Source organism: Gadus morhua, chromosome 8 (genome assembly GCF_902167405.1).
Source record: "Gadus morhua chromosome 8, gadMor3.0, whole genome shotgun sequence".
NCBI lineage: Eukaryota > Metazoa > Chordata > Actinopteri > Gadiformes > Gadidae > Gadus > Gadus morhua.
In genome coordinates, this window is record NC_044055.1 from 15,394,333 (window position 1) to 15,412,718 (window position 18,386).

The 18,386-nt window shown below is 44.2% G+C and overlaps 2 protein-coding genes across 2 annotated transcripts in view; both read left to right on the top strand.

The window, feature by feature from the left end:
• The first annotated feature begins 1,674 nt into the window (after positions 1-1,674).
• On the top strand, positions 1,675-4,881 carry klf17 (Kruppel like factor 17). The gene is made up of 3 exons (XM_030363463.1): positions 1,675-1,927; positions 2,447-3,638; positions 3,807-4,881. The coding sequence occupies exons 1-3, from the start codon at positions 1,841-1,843 to the stop codon at positions 3,980-3,982; spliced, it is 1,455 nt and encodes a 484-aa protein (XP_030219323.1). The 5' UTR covers positions 1,675-1,840; the 3' UTR covers positions 3,983-4,881.
• Positions 4,882-15,731: 10,850 nt separating this feature from the next.
• slc6a9 (solute carrier family 6 member 9) overlaps positions 15,732-18,386 on the top strand; it is a 70,642-nt gene continuing 67,987 nt past the window's right edge. The window contains exon 1 of the mRNA XM_030364811.1: positions 15,732-15,875. The gene's annotated coding sequence lies outside the window, so the exon portion shown is untranslated. The remainder of the gene's footprint in view (positions 15,876-18,386) is intronic.

Sequence of the window (18,386 nt, forward strand, 5' to 3'; positions counted from 1 at the left end):
ATTTCAACTCAATGTACAAAGTGGTAATATGTGAGTCATAAGGGGCTACTCGTGAATAGGGTGTATTTTATAAGGCAATAATGTCAAATGTTAGCGCCGTGTTTTTATAAACCTGGATCGTTTCAGTTTATGGGGGGGCAGAGAGGGCACGCTGCCTGCGCGCGCTCGGAGCATCGGGAGAGGAAGCACGCGCGCAGTATTTCCTCGTGCAGCAGGAAGCTGACTCAATTCCCCTTGGCTTCTGCACACTGATTTGGGTGGGCCCGTTTAAAAATAACGCGTATAAAAACCTGTCTCTGCTCCGTCCAGCTCACAACCGCCGGGGACACCGTGGGTACGGGACCTAAATGCCCGACTGTATGCCCGAAGTTGATGTTTTTCTTGAATTATTCATTTGTTTATTAATTTGCATGTGTTAGTATTTATATTTATTTAGGGGGAGGGGGACAAGGGGCCTTTTTTCTCACAGACAATCAGAAACGATGCGACAATAAGTAGGCCTACTACTAATAAATACACACTCAACACGTCAAGCCGCGGGCCTTAATGAGACTTCACCTTCACTGACAGATTGGCGACGTCCACCCCCCCCCCCCCCCCCCCCCCCCCCCTCTCCCTCCCTTCCCTACCTGAGCATTACCATAGCAATATGAGTCATGTTTGGTAAAGATCATTAAGAATTCTCGCTTTTGTTTGCGTCCGGATTAACAGGTTGTTTCGATGGCCACGCCGATCCGCGGCCCCATTCACACCTCGGTGTTTGGACACCGCGGATCGACTCAGGGACAAATTAATGATTTGTAAATGCAGATTAAGTCCCATGATAACGAAGCTGGGAGATACGTTTTGGTTTTGCTTGAGTTGAGATGGGCGAAACTATTCGCTGATATTTTTGGAATTCATCTATAATAGCCTACCAACAAAATAAATAGGCCTATGACATTTTATTCTCATTCAATCACATTTTATTTATAAAGCGACCTTTTGGGTGGAAAATGAACAGTTCCAATAGGCTACTGTTGATTAATTGTCTTATTAAAGTAGGCCTATAAAACAAATAAAGGCATTGTTTTTTTTATTTTAATCATTCAACCGGCGATCAAACATTTCCCACAAGGGAAAATCCCATTGTTCCTCTATAATAAAACGTTATAATTTTGGGGTTGCTTTCGAACAAATTTTAAAACGATTGTCCCTCCGGGCCTCCATTCCGGCCCGGGCTGCCTTTCGCCCCTCAGCCGCCAAGGGCTCCGGATAGTTCTCAGGCCTAAAACAGGGCAGTGTGAGATAATACATCATTCACACACTCATGAAACCGGCCTCCACCTGTCGTTTATCCAAGATAAATAAAGAAAGGTAGTGGTTTATATAATAATAATAATAATAATAATAATAATAATAATAATAATAATAATAGGCCTAATAATAATAATAATAATAATTTATATTTTACGCTTCAACAATAAACAATCCGTTGAAGCAGAGCACATCTGCTATTATTTACTAGCCAACATGGGGCTACTTTAAATTGGACGATTTTACTAACATTAAGTATTCTGGTTTCGGAACTGCTGTTTCTCTGTCCTCACAGGGCTGCGTCTGATTGGTCGAATGGGCAGCAGGTGTGTCAGGACAGCCACGCCCCCATTGGCTGTGGCCATATAAACTAAACTCAGGCTCTACTCTGCTCTACTGACGTCCTTCACCTTTGTGCCTTACTGGCGTGGTCGCACACACCGATCAATGGACATATAAGTGGCGATACTGGTGCGTGTTAACCGCTTCAAAAACATCCTCATTGTTTAGTGTCTGTTGTCCTACTTGTCGCTGAAGAGGCAGAATGGCAGTCGCGGAAGCCGTGGTGCTCTCCGCCGCTTCTTTCCTCAACTTGCAGTCAATGGACGAAAAGCAGTCGGAGATTGTCAACGTAAGTAGGCTGCATGGTGATGAGCTTTCTGACGAGAATATCGTGGACGGACTGGGAGGAAGGAGCATAACACGTTCTGTATTTGTTAGGTGATGATATATATATATATATATATATATATATATATATATATATATGTATGTATGTATGTATGTGTGTGTGTGTGTGTGTGTGTGTGTGTGTGTGTGTGTATGTATGTATGTATGTATGTATGTATGTATGTATGTATATATATATATATGTGTGTATATATATATGTGTGTATATATATATATGTGTGTATATATATATATATGTGTGTATATATATATATATGTGTATATATATATATGTGTATGTGTGTGTGTATATATATATTTGAAAAAAAGTTAATCGAGTTCTTGTAGACGTCAATTCAATGTAATGATGAACATCATAGCAATGCAGTAAATGCGCGTCATTTGAAGCGCAATGAAATGTGTCGGTTGAATGATGCAACGGGGTGGATGTTGACCGTGGTCGCGTATTTTTATCCTACAGCTTTGGAAGGTGTCCCCCACGGAGAAGCGCGCCACAGGTGCTGGGGACGTGACCCCGCACATCGAGGTAGAGTTCAGCATTATCGAGTCCCCTCCACTCACCGCCTCCACCCGGGACGAGGACGAGCTGGGGAAGTACCTGGACCTCGAGTTCATCCTCTCCAACACCATCGGCACTGAGAGTGTCCGCCAGCCCATGAGTGACAGCTCGTGCTCGCCCCCACAGCAGCAGAGCTCCTCGTATTTCCTCCCAGAGTCGCCCGAGAGCTGCAGCGGGAACTCAGTGCACGAGACCTGCGACGCCCCTTCACACCACCGGTCCCCCGAATACCACGGCACCAGCACGAGCTTCTCCGAACCGGGCACCGACCCCGTGCGCAGCCTGATGGCAGAGCTCCTCACGCCGGAGATCAACTATCCCGGTGGTGAGAGCCTCGGGGACTCTTCCGCCTCCAAACCGATAGACAGGCAGGAGTTCACGGAGCTGCGCGTGTTCAACCCGGTAAACTCTCAAGCGACGCTATCCCCACCGCTTGGATACAAAATCAAAACAGAGGCGCAGGAGCATTCTTGTATGATGGCTTCCTCATCATCTTCCTCTGGCGGGGACTTCATGCGGCCTTTGTACGACCACGGCCAGCAGATGCTCCCCGCGATGCACCCCGCGACTCTCACGCGCCATCAAACCACCGCGCCGGTGCCTGCGCAGTGTCCGGGTGGTTTCGCTCCCCCGCCGCACTCGATGCAGCAGCTGGGGAGGAAAGTGTGCCACATGGGGGGGATGAGCACGGTGCTTGGCGCGCATTCCCACCAGCACCTCCACCCCCACCACCATCACCATAGCCACAACCAGCCGCGCTTGTCACCGTACGCCAACGCGCCGTATCCACCACAAGCGCACCATTACGCCCACGACGGCGCGCCGCCGGCACAGTTCAACGGACAGTACGGCCTGTACAGGGATCCTATGCGCGCGCAGCTTCCTTCCACCATTCACGGTATGGTGCTCACGCCACCCTCCTCTCCTCTGCTGGAGTTCTACGTGCAGGACGACGCGGCGGGCATGAAGCAGAAGCGCGGGCGAAGGTCGTGGGCCCGGAAACGCGCGGCGACGCACAACTGCGAGTACCCGGGCTGTGGGAAGACGTACACGAAGAGCTCGCACCTCAAGGCCCACATGAGAACTCACACAGGTACGTCACTGGCACCGTACCCGTCTGTACGTCATAGGCCCCGCCAAACACGTACATCAAGGGCCTCGATGACCTCGATGTTGCATTTGGTGTCGTCGTGTAGTCCTTAGAGTTGTGTGCCTTTACGTAACATATGACTAAATATGTTTCTTCTTCTTTGCTCTATAGGAGAAAAACCGTACCATTGCAACTGGGACGGCTGCGGATGGAAGTTCGCCAGATCCGACGAACTCACGCGTCATTTCCGGAAGCACACGGGCCACCGACCGTTCCAGTGTCACCTCTGCGAGAGGGCCTTCTCGCGCTCCGACCACCTCGCGCTCCACATGAAGCGGCACATGTAAAGAAAAGGAACACATTTCGGACCAATTGGAACGCGGTAACAGTTGGAATGCGTTCCAATCGACTGATCGGCTCCTAGTCCACCCCTTCCGTCCGGGTTGAACCACAGCGTTTTCGACTGTCGTAATTATGTACTTTTAAAGACAAATTAGTTAATTAAGACCGTCAGTGTAGCATGACTAAGTTATGAGTGGCGGGCGAATGCCTTATGGGTTAGGCCTCAAGAAATCGAACACTAAATTTGGGCAGGACCCAAGCGTTTTGTTGTACATATGTAATATTTGAGTATGTTTACATTACATGTTTATGTAACTTTGATGCTCGCTTACTTATATCAGGTCAGGGATTTTATAAAGGGAAAATTATAATCGAAAAATGCCTGTAAGATGCCATGTATACTGCATACCATGTCAGACTTCTAGGCCTTAATGAGATGATCCGTCCAAACGGATAAAGCACTGCCTATTTTAAATATAATTGTTGATGTTTTCATATTGTTTATTGCCAAGACATTTTAGGATGGAGGAATCCAAAAATTAGTTTATGGTTTAAAGTGATCTCATGGCGCCAAAAACCTATGATGTAAAATAAAACCGAACTCTCCGGAAAGTGTGTTTTTCCAAACTATTGTCAAAGATTGGAACATGTAATTATGCTTGAATGAATTGGCTCCGATCCCGTTTTTACTTGATCATACACCTTGCAATGAATAGTTGAACTATGCTGGGATACTTGAAACAGAATTATGACAGATTCTGACTTAATTTACTTCAAAAGTGCAATTGTTTACTTTTCTTCTTTTGTATTTTATTGTATTTTTTTTCAATACCAAATTGTACCAAAATGAAGTAGTAAAGGGCTAAATATTATCTTAAAAAACTAATAAAAACATTCAAACCAACTTTTTGTGTTTTGGAGGACTATTTCATATTTTTATCACTTGCCTAACGGAAAATAAAGTTCGGTCCCAGATATTGTCAGGAAACAAGAAGGAAAATAGGTTGGTAAATGGAGAAAGTGTGCGTTTGCGAAAAGAAGTCACTTGTAGGCCTATGTCATTTTATTTGGCGTTTAACTCATTGGAAAACATTAAAATATGTGGATTATTCAACCCAGTCTCACGGAAATACGTCACGTCATTTAATCTATTCATTCGTGATGTGGGACACGTAATTTCATTTTTTCGTGCCAAAAAGCACAAATCACAAACTCATTCTAAAAAGAGATGAAGCAGCTATCTTTTTTGCCGCCGGGGTTTGCCTACAGCAGCGCACCTGCATTAAATATATCCGTGAATTGTCACAATTTCTCAGAATCAAAGGTGAAAGTAGAAACGGGTGGCCAAAAGCTGTCATATTGTTAGAAATGTGTGCTTTTTGGCACGAAAAAAATGGAAATTACGTGTCCCAGATCACGAATGAATAGATTAAATGACGTGACAGTGTCACGTATTTCCGTGAGACTGGGTTGGATTATTAGCCAACCATAAAGTACTACAGGCTGAATTGAAATGTACATACATAGATAAATTTATATTTGTCATGTTCACACCTCTCAAACCAACTTACTAGAAATGTCCCTACATATATAATAATCACACATAGGCCTACCTACAATTAGGCTATTCTAACGGGTCAACTAGGCCTACTCAAATATTAAAGCTACCTCCAAAAAACCTCGCGCATGCAAATCAGTAAGATTTCGTTTTTTATCAATTAAGATAACCTTAACTGAAGTTACTTCTTCAATGAAGTCCTATAGTAAGGCCGATGTTCCCAGGAAGCCTACTGCAGATCCTCAATGAAGCGATGAGGGAGACGGTGGCGTAGGATCCAACAGGCGGAAGGTCCCGTCTCATCTTTCGTTGTTAGGTCAACGCTGCCCTCTAGTGTTCGCGTGTGACGACATTGCATGCTCCCATTTCAGGGCTTATCTAACCATATCATTGTCCATTTTGTTAAAAAAAAAAAGGCCTTTTTTTAATCTACACCATCCAATCATTCAAACATGTTTTTTATGTGATCTCAATTTTTTAAAATACGTCAAGTGTTAAAAGTCGAGTAAACTGCAAATCCCCATTGACCCTCGGTGGCAGTACATACAAGTGCGGTTGTTGGCCACTTGAAAGCAGTAGCAACACATTTGATAATATGTGTTGCTATACTGCACCAATCAGAACTACTATAGGTCAAACCAGAGCCATTTAGGGAGAGAGTTACGACAAGCGATGCTCAAAACACTTGATCGTCACTTGTTTTTTGGAGACTTTTCCATTTGAATCTGATTAGAAAGTGTAAATATAGAGACAGAACTGCGGTTTCTTGTATTACGAGTCAATACATCCTTTGATTTACAATATCTATATCGCATAACAACATGTGTAGTTACGTCAATATGTTTTTGTTTTTGTGTAGGGGAGAGCCGGGTCATAATTGAAACACTTTTCAGTTAAACGTCTTTTCCAAAGATGACGTTATGTATCGGCCTACAAATAATTTCGTCCTGTGATCAACAACTCACATGTAGGCTATTCTCTTAGTTACAAGTGTAATTTAATACATATCATTTATTCAGAGGGAAGTGAAGGGATGTTTCAACAATGTTCTACCATTTCTTTAGTTTATGGTGGCTTCAGTGATCCCATGATACCTAAAAGCATCGTAGGCCTACTCGTGTTAACTGATGTAATCTTTATGACTTTAAGATAGGAAAGAAGGAAACTGACAGGTAAACTGACATCAGCAGCCAGCGTACAGTGTCCTCAGAATACCCAGAGTAAGGGTAAGCATGTTTGTACTGTCGTGTGATTCTCTGATTGAAAGAGTTATTTTCTTCCTTAATTTCACGTCAATGAGTCATCTTGTTGGGTTGGATTCTTCTTGTGTTTCTTCGTTCTTATATTGTTACACCCTTTAAACGCAGGTATTTATGTAAAGGTATGTATGGGGCCCGCCCAGTCGCGGACTCAGACTGTTTGAAGGGCAGGGGCGAAAAAATAAATAGGGCACATTCTGCACAACATTGGGCCCAACCAGCGTGTAAAAAGCTATGATGCCTCATGTATGACGAAATAGTCCCAATCCTTGATTAAGATTAGCATTAAATTATAAGGAGACCCAGATCAAAGTAATTAATGATATGACAATTCAAATTATAACCACACCTCTATGATAAAACCACACAGGAAACTATAAAACATTTACAATATTTATTCCACAAACACAGCAAAACACTGAGGGATACTCTTAGTCTGATTTTTGCTTCGTTATGCATTGCAGATTTCAGTACCACTCGATGTAACTGTTCGTCATAGCGATGCCACATAAAAACAATGCCTCTTTCGCATTCCCCGTTCGTCAGCTACCAAAGAGTGGAACGTCTGCACCATGTTTTTTCGGTTTGCCTTATTCTTGCTCTAGAGGGCACATCGCCATAATCCATTGTATGAAGGGGCACCAGAGGACACCCATTCGTTTTTTTCACATGTAAAGGGAAGCCAATAAGGCACTTTCTCTCGTGTACACCACTCTAGAGGGCACTTTTTCAACCATGGAGGCACTGTAAGGGCATTAAGAGGGCACTCATTGAGGCACGTTATCGAATTTTCTTGTTCTAGAGGGCTCATCATCATAATTTATTGTATGAAGGGGCACCAGAGGGCACCCAATATTTTTTTACACATGTAAAGGGCAGCTTATAAGGCACTTTCTCTCGTATTCGCCACTCTTGAGGGCACTTTTCCAACCATGGAGGCACGAGGGAGTAACATGTAGGGAACATCGTATGTACCCTATTTTAAGTCCACTATATAGTGCCCTATATAGTGGACCACTGAGAATTCGAACACCCTACAGAATGGCGTGCACCCTATTTAGTGCACTACATCCATGATAGGGAACGATTTCGAACACAGCTAATGAGTCATCTTGTTGGGTTGGATTCTTCGTGTGTTTCTTCGTTCTTATCTTGTTACACCCTTTAAACGCAGGTATTTAGGTGAAGACGATATAAGGGGTAATTTTTTTAGAAACACGCAGTAGTCCCACAAAAGGATGCAATTTAACAGTAAATATAAAGACTGTTGCATTGATACATTACAGTAAAAATATCATAATTTACAGAGGGAATTAGTTTAACTGATTGCCTCATATATTTTTTTGTAATTGTAATCTTTGAATATTTAGTTGACCACTGATATGAGCAGTGGCGGTTTTAACATAGAGGCATAGTACCCATATTATTGTGGTGTGTTTTTGTGTTATGGTTTGTTTGTGTGATATTGTGACCGTTTGTATGTGTGTGTGTGTGTGTGTGTGTGTGTGTGTACGTGTAAGTGTGTGTGGTGTGTCTCTGATAGTCCGTTATCGTGTATTATTGTGGCAGGCATGCATGTGCATGTTATGGTGACTGTATGTGTGTGTGTTTGTGTGTTGTGTGTGTGTGTGTGAGAGAGTGTGTATCTGTATGTGAGAGACAGATGTTTGCGTGTGTGTGTACGTTTGAGTGTGTATGTGTGGGTGAGATGAAGTTCAGGACTATGTTCAAGCAATTGTGCGTGCATATGTGTTTGCCTTGGTGTGACTGTGCGTCAGAATGGATGCCCCGCCGGTTTTCTTGTTGACCTAACCCAGAGAGTTGTGCGTTCTGTACACACCGACGGGGTCCGGAACCCTGAACCCTGATGCCAACATTCACTCTCAGGTCAGCGCTCACAGTAAAGACACTCACAGCCATTTCTAGATGTCATCAAGCAATGGCATGCAGTGTTTCCCCTAGAATTTTTTTTAGGCCCGGTGGTAAGAGCTGATAGTGTGATTTGTTATACATTTTTCACGGGATGCTAGAGTATTTGTTGGTTATTTCCATATAAAACACTTGCTTAGCCATCACAGGTTGATAATGATTCAACACTGACAACTCTGCCCCTCTGACTTGTTCCTCCACACCTGTCACTCGCCCTTCTTCCCCACCTGTACTCTCGTTTGGCACCGTGTTTAGGAAGAACCTTGAAATACCTTTTTGTCCTTCATCCCTTTTTACGTTTTTTTTGGTGGTGCCATGCTAATGATGATATTACTTAATGCTGTCAGATTGTCCGTTATGATGGGGCATCATCTGCGCACGCACAACACCGCATTTTTTTTTTTTTTTTAATTTTTTTAAAAAAAAAAAAAAATTTTCTTTTTAAATTTTTTTTTTTTTTTTTTGGCCGGTTGTTGGCCTGGCGGGGGCGCTCGTTGGCCTGGCGGCCCGCCAGGCCTGAACAATGGTAGGGGGATGTGTGTGTGCATATATATATAGAGAGAGAGAGAGAGAGAGAGAGAGAGGAGAGAGAGAGAGAGAGAGAGAGAGAGAGAGAGAGAGAGAGAGAGAGAGAGAGAGAGAGAGAGAGAGAGAGGAGAGCGAGAGAGAGCGCGAAAACAAACAAACAAACACACACAATATTTGTAACTTAACAACCAAAACAAAAAGAGATGCTCTGATTGGTAAGGAGTTAGAAGCCGGACCAAGTCCAACCTTAAGAGATTCCTCACAAAGCATTTACGCAGTTATATTTTTGCTAGGGCATTTCTAACAGATTAGACTAAATTATAGCTCTGGAATCATAAACCTTAAAGAGTAAAGTGGAGTGGTTCAAACACCAATTTCTACCGTTGACTGTAGACATCGTTGAGCACGTTGGATCATGCCAGTATGTCCCCAGTCTGTGATCTGGTCCTTAGCCAGCGTTTTGAAATCAGTGAGGGTCAAGATGCTTTTCTTTTAATGGAGCCTATTTGTGACCATTGTGACTATTGTGACCAGCTGACAGAGGTATTTACAGACATTTTCAACCGCTCTCTAGCCCTTTCACATGTCCCCCCATGTTTTCAAAGCATCAACCATTATACCTGTGCCAAAAAAGACTGCAGTCAAGTGCCTGAACGACTATAGGCCAGTGGCTCTCACCCCCATACCTGCTAAATGCTTGGAAAGGCTGGTCATGAAACACATAAGAGGCATCACACCAGCTTCCTTTGATCAACACCAATTTGCCTACAATGCGAACAGATCTACAGAGGATGCAGTAGCCCTGCTGCTTAACACTGCACTGGAGCACCTGGAGTTAAAGAACACTTACATCCATATTCTCTTTATAGATTACAGTTCTGCATTCAATACGATCCTTCCAGGCAAACTCATCTCCAAACTTCAGGACTTAAACCTCAATGCTTCACTGTGTAACTGGGTATTGGACTTCCTGACCAATCGCACACAGAGTGTACAACTGGGGAAGCATCACTCTTCAAATCTGACCATCAGCACTGGCGCCCCACAAGGTTGCGTGCTCAGCCCACTTTTATACACCCTCTACACCCATGACTGTGCTCCCTCTTGCCCATCCAACTACATCTTCAAATTTGCAGATGATACAAAAGTGCTTGGCCTCATCTCCAACAACGATGAGGCTGCCTACAGGCAAGAAGTGGGAAACCTGGCAGTCTGGTGTTCTGAGCACAACCTCAGTCTCAACATTAGGAAAACCAAAGAGATGATCATTGACTTCCGGAAGTCTTCCCAGCATAATCACCATCTCCCACTCTCCATCAACGGTGAAGAGGTTGAGCGTGTCACCCTCTCTAAAGTTTCTGGGTCTGACACTGACGGAGGAGTTTTCCTGGGTCAAAAACACAGCTTCCGTTTTGGGGAAGGCCCAGCAACGCCTCTTTTACCTCCGGAAGTTGAGGAAAGAACACCTTCCTCAGAGGCTGCTGTTTAACTTCTACCGCTGCGCTATAGAGATGTTGCTTACATACTGCCTGAATGTATGGTCCTACAAGCTGTACTAGGCGGAGCTGGCAGCCATCCAGAGGCTGATTAAAACAGCGGGAAGGATCATTGGAGTAGAGCTGCCCGACATCTTGTCCATCTCCTCCTCCCGTTGCCTGCAGCGCTCTAAAACGCATCCTCACAGACCCTTCTCATCCTGCCCATCATCTGTTCCTGTTACTCCCGTCAGGGAAAAGGTTCAGATCAAAAAAGGCACGCACCTCCAGGATTGGCAAAGAGCTTCTATCCCTGTGCAATAAGGCTCCTCAAACAGCTTGACCACCCCACTCCCACCCACCCTTCATCTCCCCCCCCGCCCCCGGGCCCAGCCCTCCCTGCCCCCCATGGACTGCACTCTAAGACTTGATGCACCCTAATGTGGAGATATGGAGAATATTGCTTTTATTATTATTTTATGTATGATATTTATGAATCTATTTATTAATTGTTATTTAGCTGTGTAAGTCTGGTTGCCTCTACTGTCTTGTTGTCTTATGGCAATGACAAATAAAGTACTTTGAACTTTTTGAACTTTTTTATTTTACTGTATTTCTGCACAAGAAAAATTCATGTCAAAATGACACCTACAAAAACAACCCTGTTCTCCTCCTCTCTGTCCTCCTCCTCCTCCTCCTCCTCCTCTCTGTCCTCCTCCTCTCTGTTTTCCCTCCTCTCTGTTCTTATGTCTGTTCTCCTCCTCTCTGTTCTTCTGTCTGTTCTCCTCCTCTCTGTTCTTCTGTCTGTTCTCCTCCTCTCTGTTCTTCTGTCTGTTCTCCTTCCTCTGTTCTTCTGTCCTGTTCTCCTCCTCTCTGTTCTCCTCCTCTCTGGTTCTTCTGTCTGTTCTCCTCCTCTCTGTTCTTATGTCTGTTCTCCTCCTCTCTGTCTGTTCTCCTCCTCTCTGTTCTCCTCCTCTCTGTTCTTCTGTCTGTTCTCCTCCTCTCTGTTCTCCTCCTCTCTGTTCTTCTGTCTGTTCTCCTCCTCTCTGTTCTTATGTCTGTTCTCCTCCTCTGTTCTTCTGTCTGTTCTCCTCCTCTCTGTTCTCCTCCTCTCTGTTCTTCTGTCTGTTCTCCTCCTCTCTGTTCTCCTCCTCTCTGTTCTTCTGTCTGTTCTCCTCCTCTGTTCTTCTGTCTGTTCTCCTCCTCTCTGTTCTCCTCCTCTCTGTTCTTCTGTCTGTTCTCCTCCTCTCTGTTCTCCTCCTCTCTGTTCTTCTGTCTGTTCTCCTCCTCACTGTTCTTATGTCTGTTCTCCTCCTCTGTTCTTCTGTCTGTTCTCCTCCTCTCTGTTCTCCTCCTCTCTCTCTCTCTCTCCCTCCTCTGTTCTCCTCCTCTCTGTTCTTCTGTCTGTTCTCCTCCTCACTGTTCTTATGTCTGTTCTCCTCCTCTGTTCTTCTGTCTGTTCTCCTCCTCTCTGTTCTCCTCCTCTCTGTTCTTATATCTGTTCTCCTCCTCTCTGTTCTCCTCCTCTCTGTTCTTCTGTCTGTTCTCCTCTCTGTTCTTCTGTCTGTTCTCCTCCTCTCTGTTCTCTGTTCTTCTGTCTGTTCTCCTCCTCTCTGTTCTTCTGTCTGTTCTCCTCCTCTCTGTTCTCTGTTCTTCTGTCTGTTCTCCTCCTCTCTGTTCTTATGTCTGTTCTCCTCCTCTGTTCTTCTATCTTTTCTCCTCCTCACTGTTCTCCTCCTCTCTGTTCTTATGTCTGTTCTCCTCCTCTGTTCTTATGTCTGTTCTCCTCCTCTCTGTTCTTATGTCTGTTCTCCTCCTCTCTGTTCTTATGTCTGTTCTCCTCCTCTCTGTTCACCTCCTCTCTGTTCTTCTGTCTGTTCTCCTCCTCTCTGTTCTTCTGTCTGTTCTCCTCCTCTCTGTTCTTCTGTCTGTTCTCCTCCTCTCTGTTCTCCTCCTCTCTGTTCTTCTGTCTGTTCTCCTCCTCTCTGTTCTTATGTATGTTCTCCTCCTCTCTGTTCTTATGTCTGTTCTCCTCCTCTGTTCTTATGTCTGCTTTCCTCCTCTCTGCTCTCCTCCTCTCTGTTCTTCCGTCTCAACTGCTCTCAAATGTTCTCGTCTCTGTATTATAAAGTTATAATGATATTACAAAGTTATAAAGCGCTGATTTGTTTGTATGTAACTGATAACTTTGTGCTGAAAATTAGAAACTCCTAAATAAAGGTATAAGCATGTCTATTTATCTGAAAATACACTTTTCGTCCAATTTTGAAACATAAAATAACATTGTCAACTTGTTCTGTTAAACTGTGTAAACTGTGTGTGTGTGTGTGTGTGTGTGTGTGTGTGTGTGTGTGTGTGTGTGTGTGTGTGTGTGTGTGTGTGTGTGTGTGTGTGTGTGTGTGCTTGTGTGTTGTGTGTGTGTGTGGTGTGTGTGTGTGTGTGTGTGTGTGTGTGTGTGTGTGTGTGTGTGTGTGTGTGCGTGTGTGTGTGCGTGTGCGCATGTTGGTTGTTTATAATATCTGCAATGGCCACCGGCTTGTAATTTAAGGAAGCCCAACTTCAGTGTTGCAATCCATATCTAAACACATCCCACCTACCCTAGTCTGCAAACAGCCTTTAATCAATGGAGCTGCCTCTGTCACCATGGCCACAATCTGTCAATAGGGTGCACACTAGCAGATAAGAGTTATCTGCCCAAGTTACCGTTTCGGTAGAAAAATGTAAACACTGAGCTTTAACGTGGCTGGGAATAGGACTAGCCTATTTTGAAAGAAGTTCTAATGTGGGCTATATGAATATCAATGGGTTTCTTTTCTCAATGGTTTCGATATCAGATGTAGCAACCCGAATGTTTCAACTTTATTGTAGGCCTATGTACGGAAGAGGATTAGGGCCACACATGTAAAAAAAATTAAGTTCTGACTTTATTCTCAGAATTCTGAGACATTAATCTCAGAATTCTGAGATAAAAGTCAGAATTTCTGACTTTAATCTCAGAATTTCTGACTTTATTCTCAGAATTCTGAGATTAAAGTCAGAATTCTGACTTTAATCTAAGAATTCTGAGAAAAAAGTCAGAATTCTGACTTTAAAGTCAGAACTACGGGTATCTGTAAGGACCAACCTCACTAAGACCACAAACAACCACAAACTAACCAGCCTACATATCCACAACAATGCACAACAATCAGTTCTATACATTGCGTCTATCTTCTGTTTGGCGCACATGGCTAATTTGCATACTTGCACAGGACTGTCGGCTCCGCTTGTCAAAAAAATAGAACGTATTTGTGAATAAATGCTTGAATTCTGAATACTGGACTTGGTGAGCTTGGTGAGTTGGCTATGGGACGTGCACTTTTTACCGCGCCATTCTAGGGCCGGATTGTGCCTTCTTGGCTTTCCATAGGTTTCCTCCTACTGCATAAAGCAAAGTGTCTCTCCCCACGGAGGTTGGTCCTTACAGATACCCGTAGTTCTGACTTTAAAGTCAGAATTCTGACTTTATTCTCAGAATTCTGAGATTAAAGTCAGAATTCTGACTTTAATCTCAGAATTCTGAGAAAAAAGTCAGAATTCTGAGATTAAAGTCAGAACTACGGGTATCTGTAAGGACCAACCTCCGAGATTAATGTCAGAATTCTGAGATTAATGTCAGAATTCTGACTTTATTCTCAGTATTCTGAGAATAAAGTCAGAATTTTAATTTTTTTTTACATGTGGTGGCCCTAATCCTCTTCCGTACCTATGAATAACTTCAACACGTTTGCTTTGAATCTACAGAGTTTAATTGGGGCATTTTGTGAATGGGTTAACAGTTTATTATTGTTCCCTCAGCTCCTGGCTAGTGTACGTGACCGCGCCGCGCATGCACGATTCTCCTCTCTTCGCAGCCCCTCTAACGTGCTGACAGTCTCCCTCAAAAAAAGGTAACTAAAAAACTAAACATGAAAAAAAAACGACAAAAGGCTTCATTCGCATCTCGAAGCCCATTCCAAGCATGTCCATCCATCGCTGCTTTCAACCCGACTCTGCTCGTCCCTGCCTGTATCTATCGATCTGTGGCTGCATGTAGAGGTTCGCGTACCACACCTGTATGTCTACTGTGTTGCCTGGGCTCTGCACCTATGCTATGCGCTGAATGTTTTGACTGCGAGATTAGAAATGATTTCGTGGGGTTGTGTCACATGTCTTGCCTGCACTCTATTTGCAATAAATAACCCTTTGTAGCCTCTGCATCTGGCTGCACGGTCGCCTGGTCCACCCAAATCGATTCTAAAAAAACGGTACAAAGCCCTCTCCCCATGTCCTGCGAGGTCCTGCTGCTACTGCAATGTGCTTTCGCAACAAAGGGGGACGGGGAGACGTGTCTCCGACGCTACATGTGTGCAGATGTGCGATTGTAGGCTAATTGGCGTTTACATCTATGTTGTGGGGACAAGTGTGTGCATGCATGTTCGATAAGCCGTTCATCCATCACCATTTATGGCTTGTGGTACAGACGGAAGGAATTCTAACTGGGTAGGCTACTATCACGTTGTTTTTCTTAATAGTAGTAGGGCGCAGGGGGTTGTTGTTGTTGGGATTGTCAGTGCTGGCAGAGGCACACATTTTAAGAATAACATTTTGATTGTTAGTTGAGAACTGCTGTAGCGTTTGGCGCTGTTCAACGGGGACTATACCAACCCCTGTATTCAGTTCCTCCGTTGGCAGAGCATCTAGGAAGGTAGATGTGTCTTGTGCCGAGTGCAAAACTTTTTGCATTTGTCAACAAAAATGATAATTCTTAAACCTTAGAAGCTATTTTTTTGCTTTTTTTTGATAACACATGTTTTGCTTGCAATGCAAAAAGTTCTGAACTCGACTAACACAAACATCTACCTAGGAATCAATTGCACACACGTGTTGGTTCGTTTATAAAGCCCGGCGGTGCAACCAGGGGAGGAGCCAATTTATTAGCACGATTACTTGGCGTTGAAAAAAAGGAGTGGTTTGTGAATGGGAGGGGCTGGCCTCAGTTGACTCAACACACGAAGGGAAGATGAAATGATGCAACTTTGGGCACCCAAAAAGTCAGTTAACTATAAAACCTATGAACAGACGCCAGCCTACCTGTCAGCCACTGGCAGAACTCCAGCATCGTACCCTGGTAAGATCCCTCTTTGAGAAAGCTGTATGTTCGGGTCACTGGTGTTGTGGTAACTGCATAAACCAGTAGTACCCTCTATTTGAATTATTAACGGGACAAACGTGCAACACCCCGAGATGTGTCTTACGTTTACGTTTTACCATTTTATTCGGAAAACATGCCTTTTCTAAATCCGATCGAGTGAATCAGCCGGTTTATCGTGAAATGTAACAGGGGTTGGTAGAATGATACGTAAAGATAAACATCAGCCTAGTTTACACTCGTTTGGTGTGCGCGCGCGCGTGTGGTGTGTCGTGTGTGGGTGTTGTGGTGGTGTTGTGGTGTTGTGGTGTGTGTGTGTTACTAGGCTGTCGTAAAGCTCAACTGGGGGCGGGAAACGTCATGATCTGAAGAGTATCCAGATCCAAATGGAGGGTACCCCACTAGGTTGAGAGAAACACGTGGCAGCCCCCCCCCCCCCCGAGTGATGTGATGGGGGAGGGCATATGGGGTCGCTGGGAAGATGCAAAAAAAAATAATAAATCATAGTGATTCTACTAATGGGGAGTAGTAATGATCAATTTATAATTATTATTATTATTATAATTAATTATACCCTCTGTTTTGACGTTCACGAGACGCTCTACAATCTTTATGAGCAGCAGGAATCTATTCTTGCAAATAAACAAGTAAGCTATTTTTTTGCTTCACCATGAAACGGGAACATTTACCCTGCTGTGGCCCGTTGCATTGTAAACTCAAAAGCCCTATTTGAGGAGCCGGGGCAGAAATAGGCTGTGTCAACAGAGGGCCGCCCTGCGTGAGCGACGGCGGACCCAGGAGTTGCCCCTGCTCCTTATCCGCCAACAGCCGGCTCTGTCACACACGCGACACGCCCGCTGGTTGACGTCGCCTTCACCGCGCTGACGAGGTCAACCTTTTTTTATGAGGATGTTGATTAAAGGATTGTAGAGGCGGCTTACGAGTAATACGAGGAAGTCATTAATCCATTACAGAAGTAGGCGATAGTTCATTTAAGCACTGTCTTTTTTGGACAGGGGCCAAAGCATGAGATCCCTGTCTGATGTCGCAAAATACTACCAATATGTTCATTGATGACTATTTCAGGTCAGCAAGGGAAACTTCGAAGTAGATGCATGTATCGGGGTTGCACGACCATTGAGAAAATAATGTCTTTCAAATGGATGTTGTTACATAAAACCGCCATTTGGGGTCAGTGTTTCTCAACGTATCAGAAGGGGCTCTCGAGGCCGAATGATGCCATAAGAACGGTCGTATGCGCTAGGATAATTTTTTTCACTTTCACAAGCTGTTGAAGTGTGCCTTATCATAACTATGTACCTTTTCATTGAAATGAAACAACACAATCACCATAGCATAACCACCCCAATAATAATGTATCTATATCTGAATTAATCAGACTAAAATTTGTAATAAGAGTAGAAATCAAACAAATAGTCTATTGTATGATGCAGTCACCTTTTTGCCAATGTTTAGATTTGCCGCTGGTTTATATTTATAAATAATGATGTACTATTTCTTGCGTGTACGTGTATACGTTGCAGCACTGTGTTCAGCTCCACGCCCTGCTATCACTTTGTTATATATATAAATCATTTTTAGGAAGTTTTATAGTCTCCACTAAGCTCAGGCTCATATGTCTAACCCGAGGTAGTCCCCGTCGGTGTAAAACCACGTGTTTCACACGGATTGAACCGCCTTTGTGGAATATGTTCTAATCTGTGGTTCTAACTCTGACAACCTGTCAAAACTAATAGCGTTAATAGGTACTAGAGTCTGGCGATATGAATGAATGGTGTAATTTTAAGACAATGAATCACACACACACACACCACACACACACACACACACACACACACACACACACACACACACACACACACACACACACACACACACACACACACACACACACACACACACACACACCCACACACACACACATATTGTAGTGAGGTTGCTGGAACCCAATATGAAACCAATACTTTCTTGGTTATGGAACCATATGTTCTCCACAAAACCCCTATTTGTGAGAAGAACCCAAGCTAGAGTCTCGGTTTTAAAGGGGCTGTGGGTGAATCTGTGCTTATACCCCATTAGATATTAGGCACTACATTTTGACCCGTAGCCACGAGCTACTGCTAGTTATTCCCTCAGTGGGGCCATTCATATCAAGGACAGATGGGGACGGGGTTACCGTGATGTGTGTGAGAGGGGCAGCAGGTCACAAGGATGGAAGAACTTGGGGTGGGCAAGAATTTCCCGACCTCAAATTGAGGTCACGGGCCACAGAAGGCAGCGCTCTGCGGGGTCATGTTATTAACGTTGACAAAAGCCTTCCAGTGGGGGCCGTTGTGCGTGGAAACAGTGACGTCCCCACGCGGCCCTGGCCTGTGGAGCGGTGTTTGTCCCGCGGGACGTGTTCACACATACTCCGACTTCCCAATCGGTCAGGAGCCACCCTGACTGACAGCCAGAGTGTTTGGGCAG